At 35.2% G+C, this 21685-nt stretch overlaps 1 protein-coding gene across 7 annotated transcripts in view; it reads right to left on the bottom strand.

The window, feature by feature from the left end:
* Positions 1-6090: 6090 nt before the first annotated feature.
* SPOCK3 (SPARC (osteonectin), cwcv and kazal like domains proteoglycan 3) overlaps positions 6091-21685 on the bottom strand; it is a 185311-nt gene continuing 169716 nt past the window's right edge. For 6 of the 7 annotated variants that reach the window (XM_038134214.1, XM_038134218.1, XM_038134216.1 and 3 more), the window contains 4 exons: positions 17117-17338; positions 10520-10582; positions 9242-9379; positions 6091-8230 (listed from right to left, as the gene is read on the bottom strand). In XM_038134214.1, coding sequence (XP_037990142.1) covers positions 8061-8230; positions 9242-9379; positions 10520-10582; positions 17117-17338 — 593 coding nt within the window. In that variant the 3' untranslated portion in view covers positions 6091-8060. Of the gene's footprint in view, positions 8231-9241; positions 9380-10519; positions 10583-17105; positions 17339-21685 lie in introns of those variants that run through there. The other variant, XM_038134219.1, reaches the window with a different exon arrangement.

Here is a 21685-nt window from a genome sequence, read left to right as displayed (position 1 = left end):
GACAAAGAGAAACAGGAACTATTACCATAACCACTAATCATTTACATTTGTACATATCTCTTTGCTTTTTGCCAGGTAGTGTCTGCTAGACAGCACTGCAAAGCACCTTTACTAAGTCACAGCTGTTTGATGGTCTTCCATGAGGTAAAGGCAAAGCTCAGTGGACATCAGCTCCTTTGGTTCAATGCATCACATCTTAGATGCTCTGGTATTCTTATACTGAGTTGATGATTATATTTTGTGGCATGTGAAATTGGTCCTACAGAACTCAAGGGAATGGAAGAAATTATACTGCAGCATATTAACGCATGAATTAAACACTCAAAAAAAAAACAACAAACTCACATGTTGAGAGTTATACATTGCAATCACTGTCTTAAGGGAGAGTGACTGGAATACTTCCCATGAGTAAAATGTGGTTTTGGCCATTTTTCAGATGTTTGCTCCATGAGCTGGTGAAATCCCAGATGTGTTTAAATTAAATGTTGGCTACAGATTGAAGCAGTAAGTAAGTAAAGTAAGTCAGCTAAAGTTAGGAGGAGTAAATGCAGTGTGAGGCTTTCTTACCCTCAATATGTTATTCTTTTCCACAATTCTGTGTTAGCAGTTTACTATTTTTTACACTCCTGCCTTGTTTTCATCTCCTGTTTAGAATATTTTTTTTTTTTTTTTAACAAGAGCTGGACCAAGAATGTTTCAGAAAAATGAGAAACAAACCTCACAAGCACAGTATGTTTCTTTTTGAGACAGATAAAATGGTAGGGAAAAGAAGCCAGCTATTTTGGGCTGGTACAACCAGGAGAAATGGAAAAGTTGACACACCTGACAGAGTAAATATCTTCTGTGAAGACGAACTACAGGCACCAGAGGGGCCACTGTTGTGGGACTATCTAGTCTGTATAACCTAACTATGCCAGAAGAGAAAAATCTTTCCCTTTCTTCCACCACACTTGGGCAAGCATGAGCAGCAGCAGCAGCACAAATCCCTTCAGCAGGCACGTGCAGTTCCCCTTCAGCAAACACAGCCTGTGTACAGCCACATCCTCTGCGGCCAGGTCACAGCACAGCTGAGCCTTCGGGGAGGGCAGCACAGAGATGAGCTGGGCCAGGCAGCAGAGGTTTCCAAAACCCTGCCCTGCTCATGACAGCACCATTCACTCAAAGGACATGGGGGCTGCACAGCAAGATCCCTGTCTGCATGTAGAAAGAAAAAGACCTGTTTCCGTACAGCAGCAAATAACAGAAATTTTGTGCCATTTCATTCCTCCTGTTGAAGATTATTAGGCCTTTTTTTTCCCATTGTTATGTAATGGCATTCAAGAAGCAGTGGAGTGGGAGACAATTTAATACAAACTGACCTCTAATTAACAGTAACAGATTCGTTATAGATTTGAAAGGGGGGAAAAAGAGAGCTTCTTTCACTCACTTTCTCATTATAATTTAAATCTAAGTATGGCCAGACAACAGCTAACCAGGCAGCTAGTGCTTATGGTGAAAGTCAGATCTATGAATCATAGGAGTGAACTGTATTAGGGGATCTACTCATTACCTCTTTGGCCTTAAGACATCCCTTGTGTCAACACTGATGGTTTTCTATCTTTACAAAAGTGATACAGGAAATTTACTTAGAAGGCAGTACTTTTTCTGCTATTATTGCTGATTCAAATTAAAGTAACTATGCAGAGAGATAAAACAGTAACACCATTTCCACTACATGAAATTCAAACTATCTTAATGGACAAAAGATACAACTGTCAATGGTATTCCATTTTTATGTCAAAATCTGAGCAAATTACCATTTATATAAGCAAAAACTCTGGGCACTTCTTTGTACTGAGTCAAACAAGCATTTGTAATGGATATACTAAAGTACATCTGGACAAACACCTGCTATCAAACTCCTGAGGAATGACAATGTGTCAGTAATGTCCTCAGCTTCTGGGCTGCTTAATGGTGCAATTCCTACAGATGCCACTGTGGGAACTGAACTCATCTCAGCATTTATGTGTAATTTCTGATGTGAAGATATGCTAGAAGGCTACATAGCTTAATAAAAAGATATGTGGTGAAATTATGAGGGGAAAGAGCACCATGAGCAATGAACTTCCAATCGTCACACTTTTTAATTCAATGACAGGATCAGTCAGCTACTCAGATACATAGATGCCATCCCAATGATGTCACATGCCAACGTTTCTCCTGCCTTCCTTTCCTTTGAGCTTGCCTTACTTTCAGCATTACTATCTTGGGTTGTTTTTTGGTTTTGTTTTTGGGTTTTTTTTTTTGTTATGTTTTTTTTTGTTTTGTTTTTTCTTCTGGTTTTTTTTTTGTTTTGTTTTGTTTTTTTTTTGTTTTGTTTTGTTGTGTTTTTTTTTTCTTAACTAGGAATTGTCTTCCCATGAGCAAAGATTATATTCAGGTACATTTTCAAGGCATAAATTTAACCTATGGGTAGGTTTTCTTTTCAAAATTATTAAGAGTTATCAGTCTTATCTAAATCATGCATTTGAAGCTGGTGTGCCATCAAAAGAGCCTCCTTCCTATATTCTGGCAGGATTTCTGGGGACAGATCCTAGAGTTCTTACTGCTGAAGGCAGTAGTCCTGCCCAACATTTGATTTCTGTCTTTCACTGGAAACTAGTCAATATTTCCAAAAACATGGGGAAATTGAGCAAAACAAGTTCACTTGCACATGAAGAAATATAGACTGGTACCATCATCTTGTGCTGTTGCAGCGTCATTTGTGCACTCTGAGTTACACTAACCTATAAACTGGGGACATCCATTAATCACAATGATGACACAGCACAGAGACACAAATCCTTGCTTTGCACAAATCTTCATCATGCTAAGCAAACGTGAAAACTTCCCAACACAAAATAAGTATGTAAACTTCCCACAGATGCATTTGTTTTGTTCAGGTAGCTGCCACAGATGTTACAGCAGGAAGAATTCTTAAGCCACTTTTAACCATTTAATACTCAACATTAAAATGTATGCCTCCTATGAACTGAGCATGATTTTTACAGTAATTTTTTACATTGGGTGAATTGGCTTGGATTTTACTAGTGGCATCTGTAAAACCATCTCTAAGTTTTGTTTACTTCAATAATGAATGCTTACATTAAAAAAAAAACAAATAGAAATTTAAAGCATGTTTCAGTTCCTTAACACTAATGCACAATGGAATTAATGCACATTAATAAAATTTACTACAGAAATATAATAAAACTGAACAAGTTAGTTCTGAAGATGTTTTGCATAACGCACACAACCAATCAAATGTGACTGACAGTGTATTTTTAAAGAACTGCATTATTCTTAAGAAATAAGGAAAAAGAATCGTGGCATTGTTACTGCAAAACTGGATTCTTCCTATACATTGCTATTGCCAGGTGCTTTTTAAAACAAGTGAAAAGCTCCGTAATCTTTGCTAGCTTTCAAACAAAATCAACATATTTTAATAGCCAATACTGTCTTCCTAAACCCCAGACTTGAGAAATCTTCTTGTGGCCCTCCAGCCCCCTCAGGCACACGGAATCAATCAGAAGCATTACATTTTCAGCAGAAGAGATCTAATCTGCTCTTCTTCACTGAGACCAAAGCCCAGCAGACAATCTCGCAGAAACATGACAGTATGTTAAGTCTGTGAAGTAAATAAACTATGAAAAGGGAAAGGAATTGGAGAGTCTTCCCAAAAATGTGTATTTGACATCAATGATAAGACCTGAAGAGCAGAGCCCTCAGCACCTTGTGCTGGGTACAGCCAGCTCTTTCTAAACTACACTTGCCTGATGAGCAGAATAATGATAATAATGAGTTGGAAGGATGTGTATTAATTTTTTGGGTTTTTTTTCTTTTTTTAGATTCAGCAGACTGCTGGATGCTCCATGAGTTTACAAAATAGCTGCAAATGTTATGGGCAGAGAGGGTGAACAGGTAACCTCTCTGTTCATCTTGATTTTAACTGGTAAATTTCAACCACCTTGGTAAAAATGGCTACAGGCATGAGCACCAGCTTTGTGCATGTCCCAATCTGAAGTCTGGATCAAATTTTTCTATGGAGTAGCGTGGAAAACTGGTGAAAAAATGTAAAATGTCTTGCACTATTACTAACAGTATGGCAGGGAAATTCTTTTTAAAAATAGGCAAATGTGTTTCAATTGAAAACTCACCTTCAAGGAGACACATACTGTGCAGAAGTCCCTTTTTCAGGATTTCATTCAATTAGCATCTGAAACACAACAAAAAATCCAAGTGGAGGCCTCATCCTTTAGGCTAGGCAACGCTGCTTTGCATTCTTGCTCTGGTTCCTTAACTTCAGAGTAACTTCCACTGCCTTTTGACTGGATGAATTATAAAATTAGCAAACTGCACCCCTCCTGCACAGCAAGTACAGAGACACCATGTCAACAGAAATCCAATTGTGACAAGAGGTTTAATTCAGCATATCCAGCATTGTATTTGCCTTCAGGAGATGGCTGTGTTTTTTAAAACTTGGTTTTAATTACTCACCCAGTGGTACCTGGTTAAGTTAGAGATTCTTTCAATTCATTGGATTCTTCTTTATGTTAATACCAATCTCTCCTCACACAGGAACTTGCTGGCAAACTATTTTATTGTCCACTGCACTTGCTGAAATTAAAATTGTGAATGACTTGCGACAAATATATTTATATTAGCTGAAAAAACAGTAAAAATAATTACAGTATTTCAAATAAATTTGTGCTGCCACCACTTTATTTAAATCCAGTTTTTAAAAGCTTTTAGTAATTAGAAATATGTTTACTGCTTTTACGAAGAATCTGTAAATAAAAATACTTTTAAATTTCTATGAAGCACAAAGCTAATCCACATCTTGATAAACTTTTATTATTCTACCCGGGCAGTGGAATTTTTAAGTAAGAATAAGTGAAATCCAGTTTTTTTTCATGTGCACAAACCAGGCAAAAATTTTCCTACCATCATTATGATCCATCTTCCTCAGTCTTGTGCAATAATCCAATTTTCATATAAGCAAACTAATGACACTAATTAATTTCCTTCTTAACTAAGCACATCTGTGTCTTGACCCAAAATACTTTTTTCAAGGACTATATAATATATTATATTGCATTGAGCATCGAATTCCTTACTTTTCAATGAAACTGAGATTTACAATTCCACACATTCTCAGATGAGCACAAGGATTAATCACTCTGCCTGAAAATCTCCAAATGTAAATCAGAATCTTTGCCCATCTATAAATACATGTGTGTAACTGTAAGATCAAGAAAAAGCAAAAAATGACAGCAACACTGTAAAAATAGTCAAGGGCTCCCAACTGCTTTCTGCATGACTGTAGTCATGAGGACAGACATCTGTGCAAATTCTTGCATTTTATGGAAAGCAGGAAAACGCTTCTGAATGGTTTAGATATTTAGTACATTTACATTCTCAGCCTTTGCCTTTATTTATTCTAGTTGCTCCTGATTTACTGCATTTCTTTAATGCAGGAAAGAAGCACACAATGAAGTAGTTTCCAGTTCCTCTGGTATCATGAAAGATAAGCACCACCGTATTAACCCACAGACAGTTACCTATCTTTTACAAAACAAAAGGATGTTTTCAAGGGAAGATTTAAACTGTATCAGCCTCTTCTCTGGTTTTCCTCAGGAATATGTAACAATTGAATTTTTTGTTGTTGCTGTTTTAGTTTTGGACCACAAAAATAACCCAAAATTATCCACATTCCCCACTGTCACTGTTTTTTAGTGAATTTAACTATCTTGACTTACTTCTGAATTTATGCTAAGTAGCTTTAATACTCAGGGACTAAAATGCATCTATACTTCTCTTTCAAAACAGTGGGGGATTTTCAGAGAAAAAAAAGAATATAAACTTCTTTCAGGCTCTTCTGCATGACAGTTGTTTTCAGAACGGTTTTCATACTGTAATCTCTTTAGACAAAACACATTATGAATTCTCTTTAATTCTAGTATCACAAGTTTTAACAAAATGCACTTTCAGTTTGTCATCTAATAACCACTTGTCACATGCAAAAAAAATCCCCGCAACAGTACTTACTGCATCAGCCAATAATGACAACACTTTTTCTTTAGCTTCTTTATTTAAAATCAGTTTATATATCAGTGAATTTCAGTCATAAGAAATTGTTCTTTGACAAAATCCCACTATCAGAATGGTAAAATCTTAACTGTCTTTATTTAAGAAAATAACACAACTATGCCCCACAAATTATGACCAAGCTTGAGAAGAAGTCTCACTCTCTTTCTTTACTATGAAATGAAGACAATGTCATAAAAGTACATAACACAGCTATAGAAAAATCAGGGAAATTACAGAAAATCAGAAGCTCCCTATGTGTTTTGCCCTATTAATATATTTTTAATGAAAATAAAACATTAATGGCTTTATTCAAATAAATACATATTTTAATAGGTAAAATGTATCTGAAATACGAATTCTTCCTGATTCTAAATTTCAGACTATGTAGAAAGAATGATGGGCTATACTGGCCAAAGGTTGGTTACGAGAGTTTTTATTTTGCAAACTATACAGAAACAGTAAAAAAGAAAACGCATTATACTTTTCAATATTACATAAGATAAACATTAAATTTAATATTTACTGTGTAGAAATTAGTTCAAATTAGAATCTCATTTTCCTTTTATTAATGATGGGAAATCAGTGCCTCATTTTTAAATTGTACAGCCTGCAGTAACACATTATACAGGTCATGTCAATTTTATTGTGGGCAGAAAGAAACAGATAGGATATGAATGAAGATGGTGGAGTCCCAAAATGTCTACACAATTAATTAACATGCTAACATAAATACAGTGATTAAAGTAATTTTCTCTACAGTCAAATCTTAAGTGCTACTCTACACAATAAGTATAATCTAGACCACATGGTAATTACATAATAATAGGAAAAAAAAAAATAATCCATTTTCTTCATTCCAGCAGCAGTACCTATACTGGTATTAATTTGGTAATTGGGTGTGCTTAGCTATTGCCTAACATCCTATACTGGTATGCATGCTAAAACCTCTCTAGTTCTATTTTGCAAGGCACCTTTACAATACGTTCTATAAGTTTCTGCACTAGTAACAGAAAACAACATGAATTAAGATAAAGAGCAAAACTATTTCCTGAAATAAGAAAATAAAAAGCATCATTATACATTTATTAAAAACTACCTTGGGGCAAGTGACAATACTCTGAAATACAGTAATGTATAAAGGTAATAAACTTTAAGCAAATCTTTTTCCCAATGTAAATATTTTACGCTAGTCTGATTAGAGAGAAATACAGAGAAACCACAAAGGGTGAATCAATGATTAAGTAAATAATGATAAAGCTTACAACTTTGACATGAAACCAAAAAAAGGAAGGACAAGAAAATTTTAGAATTACAGAACTGGTGCTTGTCCATGTTACTGCTTTTGAAAAATCCTTTCAATAATCTAGCCATTTCCTAATAAAAAACATAACTAACAAATGCAAAGGAGAACTTTGCTACAGTTTTCCCTCCTGACTTTTCTCCATACCTTTGGTTAATTAAAGGCTGGTTGAGATGCTACTTGTGCACCAATGTTTTTCACTGCAATACATTTCTGATTCATTAAATGGACAGCTGCAGTGCCTAAAACACTGATGGAACTGAAGGTACGTCACAGTATGCATTCTGAGGAGGACATGCACAGTTCCAAGTAAGGGCAAATATTTTTTCAGCAGAATTTTGAAGAAACTTGTTGGCTTTCTAGTGTGTTTTGCACATATATATATTTTCAGTAGCACATAACATTTTTTTCTTCAGGCTAGAATTCCAATGTGTTTTCTTCAGCACAACGGAATTTAAAAACTCAAAAGCACATGATATAATTATTCTTATTGAAACAAAAAAAGTCTATGACTCCAGCTGCAATGTTGGAAATAATCATACAAAATATACATATTTGTTAGAACCCTTTTGATCTTGGAGAGCAAAGGGATTTTACGAAATATCATCTCGTGAAATTTAGAAAGGTACAGCATAGGGACCTCCTAATATTATCAAATATATCCGTCATGATCATCATCGTCATCATCATCATCCCCTTCATCTTCATCATCATCTTCAATTTCATCTTCATCGTTCATTATTTCATCTTCATCATCTTCATCATCTGTCCATTCATGGAAATCACCAGAGGCAAAATCACCTGAAGTCTCTAAATCAATAGCTAAAAAGGTATGATAAGTTATAAAAAAGAATCCCAATATACACTATATATTTATAGTATATTTTACATAATCATACAAAAGGCACACCATAGTATTTAATTTCAGGACAACTACAGAGTGCTACATAAAAATAAAATATATACAATATGAAGATTGTTTTGTCATAAAAAATCCACCTCAATATTGAATTAATTTCTCAATGTTAACAAAAGGAGACAAGTGTTATGGATTTGTGGAACTATAATGAGTGCTAGGAACAATTAAAAAAATTCAAGTCCAACTTACAGATGGCAATAAGGACTACTGATAATATACCCTGACTATTGTTCACTTCTTACATTTCGGCTTGAACTACACCAAACTGTCCATTTATCTAGAAATGATCCTGGATCAGATGGACAACAGACCTGAGCTTGTACCTCAAATACTGTGTACAATTTACTCTCTGCTTCAGGCTATATTTTTTTGTTGGAGATGAAGTAAAAAAGAGTCATAAATGAATTTTATTTTTAAAAGAAAGAGGAAAAATACTTTTTTTTTCATCTTTTATATCTGGGACATCAAATAAAGGTGACATGGGAATTCTTGGAAGAAGCTGCACAGTGCTGTAGGGAAGGGAAAAATAAGGGAAGACTGAGTGTGCTGAAAAACTTTTGGCAATTCCCTCAAATACAAACTGAAAAAAATGTCGAATCGAATTCACTTGCATGCTGATTACCCAAAGGAATTTCATGAAACATTATGGGACTTACCTAATGCTGCTCTAGAAAATTAATTTTTCCTGGGTTTATATACACTATGCCAAGCACGTGTAAGGGGTCTATTAATAGTTGACACGGTGACAGGAGTTCCAAAAAATAATGCAATAACAATAACAAATTACAATTTTTGGGGTTTTGTATCAAAAGCCATGTAGTTGGGTCCCATACTTCTTACTGAAGAAATTCAACCTGTCTGGCAATCAAAGGGAGTAACACCTCTAAACCAAACCACAGAAGTTCTTAACTTACCGCACTCCGCTGCGCCGTTTGTTCTGGATCCTGACACCTCATTGCCGTATCTGTCCACACACCAGCACTGCCCTAGGCTTCCATGGCACTGACTTGGCTTGTAATACCCATCCTCATCACAGAAGGGGATGTACTGCCCTGCAAGATAGATAGAGATAGATATGTTGAATAAGTATATTAAAGTCCATGTCGTGGCCAATGTCCCAGTTACAGCATTTCATTATTTCATTATTTCAGACTATACACTGACTGATTTAGCAGTACTAAATTCAGTTGACTCAAAGTGACAGAATGGATCAAATGTGGGAGGGAAAATATCACATATCAGTCTTGGACTGATTTCAATACATAAAGTGAGCGATTTTCCTTTAAATTTTTTTGTTGATCCTGTGATACAAATTTCTTACTCCCCAAATATCTCAGTCCAGATTTTCACTGTACTCCGGTGAAAATGCTCAAATGTAGGACCTGCTCCTGACTGGGAAGTTCCATCATCTGTGGAGTACAAAAAAGTCTGAATATTAAGGGCCAGACTTCCTGACTAACAAACTATCTAATGCAAGGAGTTATTTGTGTTTATTATGTATTTTTCAAGCCACCACACACTAATATTTAATTATTCCACCACAGAAGACAAATGCAGCAGAACATACCACAAAATAACTGCAAAAAATTAACACTAAATTTGCATTTTTATGTACAAGAGGGGCTTATTTTGTGAGACAGTGACTTGCCTACAGCTGAATAATCCACTGTTTATCACTTGGACCAAGTGGAGACCACAATGAACAAGATATTCATATGAAAGCATTTGAACTGCATAGTTCTTGTTAGAAACCATCCTTATGAGAAATACAGTTTTGACTGCTTCGAGCTAAGCATTTTATTTTACACAGCTTTCACACATTGGCTAGTGGTAAATGAAGACTTTACACTTCAGAAATATTGATGCAGTATAAACTGATTCACAACAAAGATTTCAATTACTTACAGAATATTACAGTTAAAGGATCAGCAGAAATACTACTTTAGGAGTATCTTATGCTGTCCCCTCTGTACTGTAAAAATGTACCTTCTATCAGGGTAATAAAACAGAACTAAGAGCTTTTGGTAGATAACATAAAACCAAGTTTAATAGCTTTCAAGAATTTAATAAATTTTGCTGCTGAGATTTACTGTGGTCTATCTTCATTGGATTAATATTGATTTTGTGTTGCCGTTTAACTAGGGTTATTTATGTAAGTAATAAAACCTTCAAAAGAATGATCTATGGCTCACCTAGGAGCTTCTTTCCTCCTTGCTGCTTCTGAATGTTACTGAGTTCTGTCTGGCAAGGTGGGTCTAAAACGACATGAAAAATGTTAAACAGGTTACACAGTATCTAGGACAGAAAGCACACGACTAGGTTTTCACAGTTTGCTATGTTGTAAGGCCACTCTAATTACTGATCTTATGAAACATACACATCTGAAATAAAAGAATTACCACAGCCTTGCTACAGCTTCAGAATTATGAATCTGCACACTACCATGGATTTGTGCAGAACACCACCATAGTTAACTCATCTCCAAGTGAGCATCTAGTCACTAGTCTGGAGGATCCAGGAATGCTAGACCAAAATAGTAACTCTATCACACCCTACTTTACGGGTTTATAAAAATCTCCGCAACTGTGAAGCTTGCCTCATTTATTAGCAAAAAACAGGACAGATCTTTTAATTTCCTCACTTTTGTCCTTTTTAGAATTCATGTTCCAATTTTGTATTTCACATACCACACTAAGAAAATAAGACCTTTTTCTTCACTGAAGTCTGCAAGATTCAGTGATTTTCTGGCAACAATTTAAGACTGGATCCCCTAGGTACGAAGCCCCATGTGCAGCAAACTAACTTAAAAATGGAGGCCAAACTTTAGATGGCTTTAAGAAGCAGAATATGCATTAAAATTCAGTTTTCCATTTCTCAGCTAAAGCTTATTCTACTTCTGAATAATTTAATTTTTTACTGTCCATAAAAGAAAGTCACTGTATGCACCATGAATGGGAAGCAAATAAGATGTGAATGTGTTTACATCACTGTTCAGTAAGTGAAAGAATCAAAGACAGCAAAGCACTAATTAATCTCTGAACATTGGCACCGCATACCACATCAGACCATTATTAGCACCAGGGCATTTCTCATTCTGAACCAGCAATAGAATTACTGAGTTTACTCACAGGTGTCTTTAGCTTGCACCATTCCCAGACAAAACCTTAAATTCCATGAATATTAAATGCATTTTCCATTTTAGCAGACTCTGATTATTTATCTGATCATTTATTATTATTTATAATGTACATCTTTGCCATGTACCTAGCTCAAGATCTCTTTTTCTCCATGCAAATAGAAAAAGGTGTTCTGAGCTGGTTTAAAATGAGTGAGACTGGCCCAGCCCATTGATGCAGAGCATGTGTAAGACCAGAACTCAGTCACTATTTAGGGCATGCTGGTGACAAAGGCCTAGATGAAGTGGGGAATCAAAAATGGAGTTCTGGTGAACACAGAGCCTCTTGGTTGAAACAACTTGGTTATTCCAACAGGCCCTTGGTATTACCTAAGACAGTGAATAAAAACTAGTATACAATAATAATCCCTTACTGGCAGCAGGCTGTTCATTTCTCTCGGTTGTACATTTTAAATAACATTTACATAGGCAGTACACTTAAAGAAGCTTATATATGTTTCCAGTACCCTCAACTCTGGTGGGCCTGCCTTTCCACTCTAAATAGATATTGATTCTTTTGAGAGTGAAGGCCTTAAGGGTAGGCTCCACTTTCAAAACACTGTCAACAGAAGCCTTAATACCAGAAGAAATTTTCAGGAGTTGTCTTTCCAGACGACGAACCAATTTCTCTGTGTGCTCTTGAAAAATCATTGAGATTTGACATCACTGGGTGGGTATTGGATTTTAATAATTCAGTCTTTGACTACTTTTTGAGGCTACATGACATTTTACTTTTTTTGTTGCAAGAAGTACTTTGAGGATGATCATGCTCACAATTTCATTACCTTTGAAAACTAACGTTTCTGTCTTTCCCAATACTTGATGATTTAAACTCTTAATGCTACAACATTCTGAGGTCCGATTATTTCTTAAACTAAAGGTATTTTCTACTACCGTTCATCTAATAAATGACAGTCATTTATCATACAAATATTACAGGTTATAAGGATCTAGGAATGGGGTGGATTTGGCAGGGTTAGGTTAATTGTTGGGTAATGTCACAGAACCTTTCTATTTTCATCTATTCTCTCCTCTCCTACAAAAGAGATGGGAAATATGTCGACAAAGAAGAACTAGTCAAATAGGAAGAACACATGCATTTTTTTCCAGGAAAAATAATCCTAAATTAGAAACATAGATATGCACACATGAGCACTAACATGTGGAAATGTAAAAATTACAGATGATGCCTAAAGAAAAAAAAGTCTGCTTTAATAGCTATAAATCTTTGGTGGCATAATTACAAAAAGGAATACCATTAACCAAGAGGTAACAAGGCAACACATGGGAGTTCCTTACCCAAAACACTCTTCTTCTCAGAAGTTAAGTCTTCAAGATTCACACTTAAGCTTTGCTTCTCAGGGCAAAAGCAGCAAAAACTCTTAACAATACTAAATCACTCTGGTGCTTAAAACTGTCAAAGAGAATGGCAGGCTAGAAGTTCAACCAATCCCTTTTGGCTCACAGCACATTCTTCTTCCTCTCTTCTCAAATCATAATGCCTCCCTCTATTTGCAGGTTAGTTATTAAGTTTGTAAAGCTTTTTTTTAGATTTCTGAAATTATTTTTATATAAAAGTAGTCACTGGACAACTCCTTGAGCCAAGGAGAAAAAAAATCCTTTACAAAAATCAGGGTTGTAGTTTCTCTTGAAATAGCAATGAATCTGGCATCAGTCTGTCTGAAAACCTGAATACAAATAATGTATCTAATCATCTTCATCCTTAATCTACTTTCACAGATGTGGCAAGAATTGTCCTTCTGATAGCACCAGTGCACAGCTAGGAGTGAATCATGAACCACACAGCACCAGCCATTCACAGTTTGTCAGTGCTCAGAGTACTGCTGCACATCAGAGTATCCAACGGTATTAAGGCCGGCCCTTCAGGCACCAATATCCAGTCATGTCAAGAAGTGCTTCAAGGCTAGCACAATTAAGCTTTGATTTACCAAAATAGCACATTAACAGATCAACTGGAGTCAAACTGGTAGGTTTGACAAAGAATGTCTATGACTTTTAACAGATAGGTCTCAAGGAGCTATTACACACACAGTGAGCCTCCAACTTTCAGAGATTTTACTTCTTACTCAAGAACAAAAGAGTGATTTTTCACCAATCAAGTTGATAATATTTGGCAGAGCCCCTATATTCTGGAATGTGGTCCACTGCAGATAAGGCTGCATGCAGTGACATCTCGCCTGTACTTGGCATCAAGCATTATAATTGTTGGACATCTAAGCTTTGTACTTCAGGGATCTGAAACATCAATACTACTACAGTTCAAGAAGTCTGCCAGGGGATCTCATTTATTATCATTTATCTTGATAAAAGCACGTTACATCTTCATCTGTAACTATCTATAAATATATTTGAAGTCCTTGCAATCGTAAGACTGGCAAATACAAATAATGATAACTATCATCCTTCTATAAGAGGGACTGTTTTTAAAGTGATGAAGATGTCTTCCATATATGACAGACAGAAGAGCCTCTAAGAAAATGCATCTAGAGAAGTGCTGGACTAACAGATCCATACAGAGGCCTGTAGTAAAGAAATACTTTGCTGCTAAGCATTAATACTCTCAGCAAAATTGGCTACTCTCCTACTCTGAATCAGTGATGCCACAAAACAAGGCTGCAGTAATCAATCAATTATTGGCAGAAAAAAATCAGCCTATAAAAAGGCCAACATTGCAAAGGCCTCAGCATTTCAGCATTTAAGTAAGCACTTAAGTGTCACATTAGCACTGAATAACTAAGAAAGTAAGTTCTGAAGATGGGTGCTGAAACACTTGCATGGACTGTTGAAACTAGAGGGCCATAGTGACCAAAGTGTGGAAAAAGACTTACAAAGAGCACTGGCACAGTGCAGATTTTGATGTATTGCAGTGATGCATTTTAAGGCCTTGGATATACCTCAGAAACACTAAACTACATTTAAGGCAGAGTAAGGGCAAGAAAAAATGCAATAAGCATCACTGGACTGCACCTAAGTGTTAACCACTAGTCAAGGTGAGACAACTACTACAGGAAGATCATCTTCTCTGCAAGAAAGATTTGACTTCAGGATTGATAAAAAAATTCCCTATATTGACTAGAAGTTGTTAGCAATGTTCAGTAATAGGTCTAATGTAGTGTAATTAAGCAGAAACAAAGAACAAAGAAGAGTTTCAAGTACTTGTCTAATGCTGACAGTCTTGCATGGTAAAACTAAGATCAAAGACCACGAGGGTTTCTCAGGTAGCCACTCAAGCTAACACTATGTACTTTTAAGAAGCACAATGAAATTGCTATCCCAGTATGATACATACGGTTGACTAAATTTTGTATTCCCTTTAGAACAACATTAATCAAGAAGAGTACTGTAAAACCACTGATCTGCCCAGAAAGCACTAAGCTCAATGAATACAGAGAACTGCTCTACATGGCGTGAAGCATTCTCTTAATATCAACTTATTTTAATATGCATCAGAAAGAAGCTGCTGAATTTCTCAGCTTTTCCATCTCCTTGCTATTAATAGCAAAGACTTAGTTAAAGGCCTTATTTAGATCATTCCATCATGTAAAACATAACCAGACATGAACATATTCCATGGTTCAGCATAACAATGCCAATTACAGAGAATTCAATGGGTCACTAATACACTAGGGAAGCAGGGCTCAGACAGTTGTGCAACAGCTAATAATAAGACATGACAAAAGAAGACTGTAAGATTTTTTTCTCCTTACACCAAAAATAGAGAATACAGATTTTGATGACAGTGTTAATTTCGAAGGATGAAGTACATGTTTAATGTGAAAGGGTTGCTGAAACTCAGACTTCATATACAAAACATTTAGGAGATATCTTTTTCACTATATACTCAAACATACTGTGGTATCAAAGACTACCTAATCTGTTTGAAATCAGCACTTTATCTCAACACCATTATCAAGACAGTAAAGAAATTGGTAAAAAGGAGAAAAAAAGCTTGATAATGTTGGGTTCTGCAATGTGAAGAATCAGTGTCACTGAAAGATGGATCTTTCAGTGGGTACCATTAATAAAATTCCATAGTGTTAAGATCAGTCTTTACAATCCCATCCTCAGGTTCTAACAGCACACTGAGCAAATATTATGCACAAAATTTATTTATTAAATAAGAAAATGCAAAAGTACTTGAAACTGATCTGTGGAATGTTTTTGTTAATGCCCTGGTTATGCCATTATATGAAATTGGTGGAAAAAACTTGGACTATAGTAGGCCACGTGTAATTTTCTGTATTTCCTCTGGCAATAGGAAGGAATTATACTGCCCTCCAAAGACTAATGGTACTTATATATTAAGCTGAAATTATTGTGGTTGGTTTTTTTTTATTTTTTTATTTTTATTTTATAGACTGATAACTTGTTGTTATGTTCTTTAAGAGCCACATTACTTCTGGGATGGGTTATTTTTAATTTGCTGGTAGCAGTACATACATGCTTATAAAAAAAAAATCACACAAAAGTTATTGTTCTACTATAAAACAAACAAGGTGTTTTGAAAGCTTAAAAGTTAACTTTGGAATAAGAAAGTTACCAAAGAAAAGATATCTGCTATTTACTATTTATCTACAGAACTACAGCTTTATTTTTACTTAGATTTACAACTGGCAGATGTAGCATGATAAAAACCTTTATTTCCACAGAAATCAGAATGAAACCATAAATGTTGAACGCTAATGAGAATTTATCATGAGAGTTTTAAGGGTACAAGTGAGAATTAAAAACTGATACTAAAACTTTCAAAAAGGCTGAATTAGCTTAGCAAACTTTCCACCAAATCAGTTTTATCTCCTCTATCAGCAATAGAAATTTGAACCCTAGTTGCTGTTTATCCTTTAGAAAAACTCCCTCAGATTAGTAAAGAAAATTCAGGGGTTATTCTGACCAATTGCAGACAACATTCAATGAGTGAATTCCTTGATACATTACAACTAGCTTGACTATATAATTTACATGATGCTTTATCTATGTCTAAAATTGTTATATATTCCTCAGGAAAATAATGCCTATAGGTTGTGTTTATTTGTCTAACCAAAATTACATCAGGATACTAACAAGAGATTTGACTAGGCAATAAAAACCAACTGTTTTTAGGTCTAAATGACTGGAAATAACTTTATCCATAATGTTCATTCAGCTATTTCATTAGGCTCACCGAACATTAGGATACCCTACATAAGCAACAGAAAAGTTTATTTTATAATGTTGGCAAAGTGGACTGGCAAAGAAATAATTTAAGTAAACTGTTCTTTATTTTCATCTCTTTCCTTCCACATACATACTAAATTTTGGCATGAGGAACAATATAGCTGTAAAAGCATTAGCGGGAGTGTTGCACCATATTTAGAATCCTTGAATTTCTAGCAAGCCTTTCTATTTAGCTTGAGTCATTTGGCTATTTTGTTTGTTTGGGGGTTTTTTATTTCATTTTAGGTATTCACCGTATGTCACAAACCTTAACACAAATTTATTGCACAGCATTTAAGAGCTTGTAGTTCACTGTAATCTTCTTAATATGTTAAAAAAAAAGATAAAGCCCAACAAAAAGGTCAGACATATACATATGCAGGTTGATCTCATCTTTTACCTTGCTGTCTTTGGAAGCAGTAGCACCACTCATTGTTAGATATCAAACTGTCTTTGTATGTGTCACAAGAATTGAAGAATGCCCTGGTGCATGGCTCATTCTTGTCAAGGTAAATGCTTCCAAGCTCTGACTGGTCCAACAACAGGTCATAGTTCGTATCAAGCCTATTAAACATCCAGCCCAGGGAGTCTTTGCAAATTGGCAAAATGCTGGTATCAAATCCTAAGAGACAAAATAAAAATAATCAAAAATTACACAGGAGGAAAGCTGGAGCAGCTGCTGATCCCAGTGACCACAAATAAATGCTGCATCATGGAAATGGCTCTGGTGGTACATAGATGCCACAAATAAACAGTGAATGGTATTGAAACACACATAGAAATTATATGTCAGATTCACTTTCAAAGTCACTTAATTAATCTGCTAAAAAAAAAAAATCAATCCTATGGTCAGCCTCAAAACATAAAACTCAAAAATATGAATTTTCATGTCAAATGTTATATATATAGCACACACATTATGTACAGTAATAAATGATAGATAATGATTGCCTAGAAAAAAATACTGATGAGGAATTTAAGTGATATTACAATTCAGGAGAATGAAAAATAAGTGGTTTGCTAAGTTTACAGAACTAAGAACAGAATAAATTCCAGGTAACTTGTTGGAGGCCCTGCTTGTTTGTTTGTTTTTTGTTTTTTTTTTTTTTTGTACTGATAACATACACTTAAATCTATGAAAAAGGAACATGATAGTCAGTCTCAGCAATGCTTTGAAAACTGTATTTTATCTTTACATGGTTTACTTTCTCTCTTGAAGGAGGCCATGTAAAAGATGACTGCTTGGAGCAGCCAGCTGCTAGTATCGTACTTACCTGTACAGCTTGCATCTTACTAAAACACTGCTTGAAAAAACGGCCAAATGGAACAGGCTGAGTTAGTTATTCCTGTAGCCAGACCTCACACCTCCTATTTATGTTTCCCGCATGAACTTTAAAGTACATGCAGACTTGCCTATGACAAGAAAGGGAAATGCAGAAACCACCAGGCCTCTTGCCTGTGTCGAAGCTGTGAGCTGCAGAGGACACAAACACACTCTTTTTCTGCTTCCTGTGCTGTGGCTCATGCCACAGGCCAATGTGGCCAGGCAGTTGAGTACACACCCTAATACAGATAAAGATTTAGTGCTACTAAACATCATTATTCTCAAAACTTTTAAGTTTAAACTGAACACTAAAAAAATTATATTGGTAGATATGGCTATAGAAAAGTTGACATGAGAGCCCACAGGAATTCCCAGTTTCTACTGCTGTTGAAAATCAAGCCTGCCTGCCTTTGTTGCTGCCCTGACAACAGTAAAGAAATCAGAAAAGTGCTTCTATACTGCTAAAGAGGTTTAACCCAGTAGTTGCATTTAGAAGTCATTAGATGTCCTTTTAGATATATATCTATATATGGAAATGCCTATTCTGTGGTAGAATGACCATTTTGGAAAGGAAAAGAAAGCTGATAGCATCAAAACTCCCTGTGCAAGTCAGACCAACACATAAAATCCCTTTCCCCAGAAATTCTAAATTAACTATGATTTTTTATCAGGGTGATCTCACTTGTTCTAGTTCCCTGATGATCTGTTGCATTAATTATGATTTTTGTTTGATAGAAAGAAGACAAAAAAAAGCAAAAAAACCCCAAAATTAAGGAAGTAATTTCCTATTTATGAAGTTTTCATGTATTTAACAAAATTTAAAAACATACCCAAGCATTCAGCCAAAGATCTCTTTCCCTTCCCCTTCAGCCCCTGACAAAACATCAGGACAAAACTTATTTTCTGTGGATTACAAAGAGCAGTGAGATACAGAACCTGACTGAATGAATAAGGATATAGAGTAAATGCCTTGTGCAACCTCATCTGTAAAAGGTATCAGAATTATTCAAAAGGTGTCTCTGATTAGAAAAAATCTGGAAGATTCCTCTATCTTAAAACATTTTTTTTTCCCTAAGGATTACTGTTCAGTGTATCATTATTTACATGTAAGATTCTGTTCCTGAATGCCTCTTAACACTTTCTCTCTCAGTTCTGCTTTTAGCTCCTCATGACCTTGGATACCAAAAGAGGTCAACATGAAACATACTGCTACCTATCCTGCCTTTTGTGTACCTGCATGACAAGATAAATTACTCTTGTACTCACAACTTTTTTCTGAATTTAGCACTCTGGCCAGCTCACTCAACTCTAATAGATGGGGCAGAAACAGAGCAACTATGATTTTAAATAGTAAGATGCCAACTAGAAGGAAATTAAAGATAAAAGCCACTTTAAAGGTGTATTTAAGGATAGACTTTGTGGGCCAAAGTAACTGAAGATAATTCCTCTGCATGTGGAAATTCCAGCTTAAGTTTACTTAAAGAGGCATCACTTTCTAGGCTTGGGACAAAATATTTTTAAATTAGCATTTGTGGTTCATGCTGCCAAAGATCACATTGAAAAATATTTGTATTGTAGGATACTAAAAGACAGTCTTATATTTTTAATAAACCATACTAAGGAAAAGCAGAAACACCCCAAACATTTGCTTATTTCACAGAATAAGCCGAATTGTAGGGGACTCACAATGATCTCTGAGTCCAGCTCCTCAGTCAGTTTCAAATTATAGTCTAAGAAGAAATAAATTTATCTGAAGAACAGTGAAAGAGAGCTGAACATTTCAAAGGTGTATGCACCACTAAATTAAGGTTGGAACACTATTATACAACTGCATAAGTTTTTTTCCCTATCTTTTTCTTGTTTCCTTAACTATCATTAACCTGTGACTGGAGCTCATCCTCAGCTCCCATTCCTCAATTTTTTTCTCACTTCTTTCTATATAGCTTTGAGATTTTTAAAACACTGACCAGCATCTTCTCTATTACATGTTTCATAATTAAGGACAAAACCTGCAATAAAAAAATTTGCATTGGAGTCAGCAATATAATTAAAATGCAGTTCATTTTATTACAGATCACTGATACCAACAAGATAGCACCAGAAAAGTGCTATTATGCTCTAATATTTTCAATAAATCCTGTCAAAGTTCAACACAAGCACAGCTGAATATTTAAATATAGAGTGTGAAGTCTGATATTCATGACATACTCTCCCTGGAAGACAGGAATATATTATTTTGGAACACCAGAACTAATAAACCTACTTCAAACAATAACATTTTATGTACGAAAAGCTTACATTTATTAAAACTTTCATAACCTACCTGCTAAATAGCATCAGATACTGTGGATCATGGGGCCTAGCTTTCTACTAAATAACTGTGTGATTTAATAATTTCTAAAACTGATTATGTTTCATCTTGTGAGTTATTTATGTTTCTTTTTTTAGAGTTCAACTCTGAAGTAGTTTGTATTCTCATTTACAGTCCAGGTATATTTGTTGTTATTACTAGGTTTTTGTTCTTCCTCTTGTCTAGTATATACAATTTTAGTGTTGTAAATAGAGAAAAATCACATTTCTTCTTAGTTTTCCTTGGTCTTGTTTCATCAAGCCAAAGTCTTTCACAACCATCAGTCACTGCAATAGAGAAATGTCTGAAATCTAGGTCAAATATTAGTTTTGCTCAAACAAATAAATAAAAATGGCTCAAGTATTTCAGAAGTAAACCAGTCAGGTGTTGATAGAGATAGAAGCAGCTTTGTTTGATATGAAATGGAGCACTTCACCTCTTCCAGAGGTACTATACCACAAAAAGATCATCACTTCAGGTCTGTAAACATATTACCAACACTTTTAGAGATTATCGTGGTAAAATTCTTGGCTCATTTTAAAATAACTTTTACTGAACTGTCCAAACTTAAAATTATCAGAAGTACTTTCTCTCAACAATGAATTGCTTCCTCTATTATAATATTGATGAAATAATACATCTTGAAGGTGATATACTTGGGTAAAACAGTCAGAAAAACCTTGAAGTTCATATCTAGAGTTTAATATCTGCTAATGTGATTTAACACGTGAAGGCATCAGCTGATACAGAGCTAAGAATGAAAAAAATCACCTGGTGCCCTAGACCTAGGAAATTATTGCCCAAATCACATACTATGTATATTTTCACTTGGAACACCAACTAGAATGCTGGTTTTACACATTTTTCACAGTTGTAACACAAATCAATAAGCAGAAACTGAGGAATAATTAGTATAATTGAATAATAGTAAATGATTCTTGATGATTAAGTATCAGAACATTATGCCTAGGAGTGCAAAAACTGCTGCTCAGATGACTAAATTAGGGAAGATGTTTTTCTCTTTCATTTTAACCACTTACTCAAAATCTATTTCCATATACCATAATGAAGTGAACTTTTATGCAGCTATTTCTGAACACTATCTAAAAATATTAAGTACCAGCTCATGCTCTTTTCCTGGTCAAAACAATTCCAAGGGAAAAATTATTAACAAATATAACCATCCGCCACGGCTTACATACTGGGCATTCAAAATATTTGCACAAAAGGAACTAACAGAACTACTACTCTTTCTGGTTATTTCTCTGGGGAGAATTTCAACTCTTATCTGCTTT

Source organism: Motacilla alba, chromosome 4 (assembly GCF_015832195.1).
Source record: "Motacilla alba alba isolate MOTALB_02 chromosome 4, Motacilla_alba_V1.0_pri, whole genome shotgun sequence".
Lineage (NCBI taxonomy): Eukaryota > Metazoa > Chordata > Aves > Passeriformes > Motacillidae > Motacilla > Motacilla alba.
The sequence above is the reverse complement of the archived record's forward strand: the minus strand, read 5'-3'. Positions and strand labels throughout refer to the sequence as shown.